The sequence below is a fragment of the Bubalus kerabau genome, chromosome 21 (genome assembly GCF_029407905.1).
Source record: "Bubalus kerabau isolate K-KA32 ecotype Philippines breed swamp buffalo chromosome 21, PCC_UOA_SB_1v2, whole genome shotgun sequence".
Taxonomy (NCBI): Eukaryota; Metazoa; Chordata; class Mammalia; order Artiodactyla; family Bovidae; genus Bubalus; species Bubalus kerabau.
Window position 1 is genome coordinate 61,891,787 of NC_073644.1, and position 5,433 is coordinate 61,897,219.

The following is a 5,433-nucleotide window of genomic DNA, read 5'->3' on the forward strand; positions in this document are numbered from 1 at the left end:
AACTTCTAGGGAGTCACGCGGCTCTAAGCAACCAATTTGCAACCTCTGCATTATATAGATAATAAAAGATATATATATATAAAATAAGTCTTCTATATGTATTGCGTGCGTGCAAGTCGCTTCAGTCGTGTCCGACTCTTTGAGATCCCATGGACTGTAGCCTACCAGGATCCTCTGTCCAGTCCATGGAATTCTCCAGGCAAGAAAACTCCTGAGTGGGTTGCTATGCCCTCCTCCAGGGGATCTTCCTGACCCAGGGATCGAACCTGTGTCTCCTGTAGCTCCTGCATTGCAGGCAAATTCTTTACGGCTGAGCCACCGGGGAAGCCCCTCTATTTTTATATATATATATATATATATATATATATATAGCAACCCACTCAGGAGTTTTCTTGCCTGGAGAATTCCATGGGGTCGCAAAGAGTCGGACACGACTGAAGCGACTTGCACGCATGCACATACATAAAGAAGACTTATTTTCTAAGAAACTGTGATTCCTTGGAAGGCCGCAGATGCGGGTAAGATGTCCTGCTCGGGATGGTGCTGCCTGGGTTCAGACCCACCCTCTGCTCGCGGCCTGTGTGAGCTCAGCTCACTTCATCTTTATAAACCTTCAGTTTTCGCACCCGGAAAGTGGCCACAAAGGTGAGAATGTACGCTTGATCGGGTTGTTCCGAGGACAGGATGAGAAAGTGTCTTCGGAAGCCCTCATCGCGCCAAATTCTCAGGATCTGTTCTCGAGTACGAGCGACTGCTTCTCTTTATAATAGTGGAATTATTCGCGGGCCAGCCAAACATCGGGCAAATACATATTCCCAAATGCCTCATTTCTCCCCCCGGGAGAGCTTTTGAAAGCTGTCTACATAATGACCTACCATTTGTTGTTGTTGTTGTTTTATTAAAGCGTCTGGAAGGAGGTATGAGACCGACCCAGGGGGAATACACTCTGCTTTTAAAACCACTGTCCTCACCCGGGCAGAGAACAGCCACTTCCCTTCACCCGCTTTCCTTCTCCCCCCAACCCCCGCAACGCATTTTCCAAACCCAAACAGGGTTTCCTCTCTTGCTCCAGGCTTTTTAGTTGGCAGTGAGCTTCTCAACCAGTTTCAGTTTCAGTTTCAGTTAAGCTTCTGGCAGCTTCTCTACTGTGATTAAGTGTTCTCATTTTTCCCTGAAAACGTCCCACACTCCTCGAGTTTGAACACTGTCCTTTCCCAAACCCTCAGTGGTTTGTTTAAGAGAGTCTCCGATTGCCCGTTTATGATAAGGATGACGCTCCAGGCCTCCCCATCCCCAGCTGTTCGCGAGGACAACCCTTCCCGGCTCGCAGCTCAGAGACCCAGCCACGCCTGCAGCCGAGTCCTCGGTCCAGGAAGTAGTTTCGGGCCCGGGCCAGGCCTACCTCCCGCGCTGAGCCCGGCTCGCCCCACGCCGCCTGGGTCCCCGCCCCCACGGCGCCGGGCCCGAGCCGGGGGCGGGGCCAGGTGCTTTGTGAGCCCTGGGGGCGGGGCTGGGGACGGGGCCGGGCGGGGCCAGCTGTGGGTTTCGCTACGTCACCGGGAAGTCCCCATACGACCCGAGCGCGGGCTTCGGCAATCGCCAGTCCTGCGAGGTTCTTGGAGGCGCGCGCTTCAGTTTCTCCTGCTCTGTGCTGACCGTCGTCTCCGGCCCGTTCGCCCCGCTCGCGGCCTTCGTCCTGCAGACTCGAGGTGCTCGGGTTGCATCCCTGAGTTGCCCGGGTCCGCCGGCGGCCGTCTGCAGAGATGCCTGGAAGGAGGGCTCGTAAGAGCGCCCAGCCGAGCCCCACGCGGGTCCCGGCAGGTAGGGAGAGCTGGGGCCCGCGGAGATCCTGGCCGGGAAGGGGGCCGGGGTCGCGGTCTCGGTCCGGGCAGGGGCAGCCCGTCGCCCCGGGGCCTAAGAGCCGGGCGGGACCCGCGCCCTGGCACGTGCTTTAGGGGCGCCTCCGGGACGCTGTTCGCGGGTTTAACCCGGGGCGGTGGGGATGGCTAGGGAAGGGGCGAGCCTTGCGATGGGGATGCTGCTGCGTTTGAGCGGCGGCCGAAAGCCGCCTCTCCTTCGCCTGCCTTCAGTCTGCTCTCGCCCTCCCCGGGGCCACGCGGAGAAAGTCATTGTCACGGCCGGGGGCGCCGCTGGCGTTCAGCGCTTGCCGAGACAGGCCCTTTTCCTCCGGGGTCCAGGACCTTTTGAGGATCCTTCTCCGTGTCTGACCGCTGTCCCCAGCCCCAGCAGCAACAAAAGTGATACTAATGCTTGATGCCGTCACAGTTCTGCAAAGGACGGATGGAGGGTTATGGAAGCCCCGAAAGGACCAACGAAGTCAGAAGCCTAGAAGGCCTGGCTTCTTAGTTAATTAAAAGTATAACATTTTGACAGTCGGTATTAGTTACAGAAATGACATAGAGAAAAACAGAAGATGGTCCACAGTGTTATTTAATCCATCCCTTCCTCCGCCCTTCCCCATCCATGTAGCCCCATTAAGTAACGTCAGGTCACCTCTCCTCCTCCCCGCTTTTATAAATCTTATCAAACAAAGCAGACATCTGCTAAGGAGCAGTAGCAAAGAAGTAAGACCGTGGGCTGGAAATCCGTGTGGGTCATACTGCTGTTACATCAGACGGAATTGGGCCCCTTTTAAACTTAGCTTAATTTTATGGAGCCCCTGAGGCGTGCAAAGGAAGCGGTGCACGGCCAGTGTGGCCGTGGCTAAGTCGGCACAAGGCTGCTCTCCAGCTCTTGCTTCGGAGGGAAGAAGCATTGTCCGTCTTCTGTGATGTCCAAGAGTTCTGGCTGTGTTGCAAGAATTTCATACCCTTCACCGTCCAACTTGGCCCCCTTTAATAAGGGACAGCAAAAAGGTCCCTCTTAAACTTGATTAGATGGTAAGACATAAAAAAAATTGAGATGCGAGGTATAACAGTGTCTTAGTTTTAGGTGAACAGCATAATGATTTGATATATGTTATCAATTGTTACATGATTACTGTAATAACTTTAGTTAAGGTCCATCACCACACATAGTTTTTAATTAATACATTTATAGATATAATAAAAAGATTAAGGAAACAACTAGGTGCTGTTTTCTTTTTTTTTTTTTTTGATGAAAGGGATCATTTTTTCTGTTACAATTCAGGGCTTTCAAAACGGTAGGCTGGATGATAATTGTTTTTTTAGCGTTGTGTTAGTATTTCTAAGTCAACTGAGAAGGACATGTCTTACTAAATACTTTTCCAAATGCCTGATCCTATAGCCTATAAAGAAATATATCTTATGAAATTTATTAGGTGTCTTGTTAGGGATTATCAATTATTTTTTTTTTAGGAATTAGGAAAATTTTACCCAGCTCTTGTAAAAAGAGGATTTGGTTATTTTGAGCCTAAGTAGGGAATTTGCAAGGACTGTTTACAAAGTAAATCAGTTTTTAATTTGTAGTCATAATGGTTTTTAGTGATCATGAGCATGATATTGAAATGTACCAAAAAGAAGCTGAATTGCTTTTTGAACTATCCAAGAAAATAATAATTATGGCCAGTATAGGTTAGGTGTTGATTTCATTTACTTTAAAAGTTTACTTAGAAATTAGATTATAAATATTACTTTCCCCTTATATTCAGTTTATTACAGTATATTAATCTTAAAAAATAGTAAACACGTGAACTAAACATTATTTGTTTTTTGCTTCACTCATCTCCATAGAGACAGTGGATTGGTACAGATTGGGAAGAACTTGTTTTAAAATTTTAAGTTATTTTAGAAAATATGGACTTAATTTTAGAATAAGCTTTTATGAGTCTTTCATGAGAAAACTTGAAAGAGTTGTTTAAATAATGCATTTAGATTTACATATTATGAGGGCATAATATGAACTATGAATTATTGCCATTTACAAAATGAGTTGTACTTGAAAATAACATAAAAGAATTTAACTTTTCTTTCCCTAGCCAATCTTAAGTGAGAAAGAAAAGGATGAGATCACCTGAGGCTGTGAAACTCACTCACTCTTTGTGGTGTATGACATAAATGTCTATATTTGAAAGTAAGATAACATTACTTCATCCAGTATGCTCAAAGAGAAAAAAATTAAAGGTTAAATGTGTTTATTTTTGCTTAATTATTTCTGTTGTTTATGAGTCATTGTATGTTAGTATATGTCGTGTGTGTATAAGTTGCTTTTCTTTCTTTACATTCAGAAAACAAGTGTACGTAAAGTTAAGATAATGCTTTATGGGATAAATACTCAACTTGTCCTTGGGATGGGCGTATTAACTCTTGCTGGTTGCGGTTTGCAACGTCAGTGTAACTTTGATATTTTGCTTTCCTTTTCAGATCCTGAAGTTGAATGTGCCATTCAGTTGAGGAGAATTGGAGACAAACTGAATTTCCGGCAGAAACTTGTGAATCTGATATCCAAACTCCTCCGCTCAGGAACTTGACTTAAGATGCTTTCGAATGAGGAGACTCCTTTCAAAGGAAGATTCCCCAGTAGATACAAATTTTATCAATTGGAGGAGAGACTGCCTGGGAATGGAGGAGAGTGTGAAGGGACTATCAGCTGGTTTTGAATGCTCTTGGAAATGAAGATGGATACATCGCACATGAATTTCTGTCGGAGGTTTGCCAGAAGTTGTTGTTGGGGATTCGAGAACATTAAAAATCCACTTTTTATTTTAAAACAAGAATGGAGGAACTTTGGACATATGGAATCAATTCTTTATACATTTTGGTTTTGTTTAGAGACTTGTTCTAGTATTTTTGCTGAAGGTTGCTGCCCAGTGTAAGAGGAGCAGACAAATGATTCTAGACTATGGTCAGGGGCTGGGAAACAGAATGTATACTCCATGTTTGTTTCTCCTTTTGGGTGACAATGGCAGAACGATGTGTAACCTTTGGTTTATGTATATTACTTTGTTAAGAGTAAAACTTTTTTTTGAGAACACTGAATGTGATAGTGAATGTTAATTTCATAGGTCACTACAAAATATAAACTAATCTGAAAGTTTCTTTTGAGTTAAGATGTATTGCTGTTTCTGTTCAGAAGATCTTTTACTAAGTGTGTTCCAATGAGCCTTACCCTGGGAAGTGATATACTTTGAAAAAATTTGAAGTGTTACTTGGTGCCAGTGAAATTCTTGCAGAAAAGAAAAAGAATCATGGGGACTTTGCATAACTCTGAATAATTTAAAAAGTGATAGATTTTTTTAACTGCTGTAATTAAAACTTGGTAAGATGAATATTCTAATATAACTGTTGATAAAAAAATGAATATTTTTAAAGAAGTTTCTAAAATCTGTAAAATGTCCTTTCTTATACTCAGTGTATATTGTATAAGAGTGATCTTTTAAGAGAGATTAAGCATGTTTTCATAATTGAGATACATACATGTATTTTTCAAAAGGAACAGATTGCTCATCCAGAA

The 5,433-nt window shown here is 44.3% G+C and overlaps 1 protein-coding gene across 1 annotated transcript; it reads left to right on the forward strand.

The window, feature by feature from the left end:
• Window positions 1-1,556: 1,556 nt before the first annotated feature.
• On the forward strand, window positions 1,557-4,956 carry PMAIP1 (phorbol-12-myristate-13-acetate-induced protein 1). The gene is made up of 2 exons (XM_055559294.1): window positions 1,557-1,821; window positions 4,344-4,956. The coding sequence occupies exons 1-2, from the start codon at window positions 1,764-1,766 to the stop codon at window positions 4,448-4,450; spliced, it is 165 nt and encodes a 54-aa protein (XP_055415269.1). The 5' UTR covers window positions 1,557-1,763; the 3' UTR covers window positions 4,451-4,956.
• Window positions 4,957-5,433: the final 477 nt, after the last annotated feature.

Excerpts from the sequence above, each read along its gene's own strand:
- PMAIP1 (XM_055559294.1), top strand. The coding sequence starts at position 1,764 with ATGCCTGGAAGGAGGGCTCGTAAGAGCGCCCAGCCGAGCCCCACGCGG. Across the intron at positions 1,822-4,343 it reads CCCCACGCGGGTCCCGGCAG|ATCCTGAAGTTGAATGTGCC; the intron begins GTAGGGAGAGCT and ends TTTCCTTTTCAG.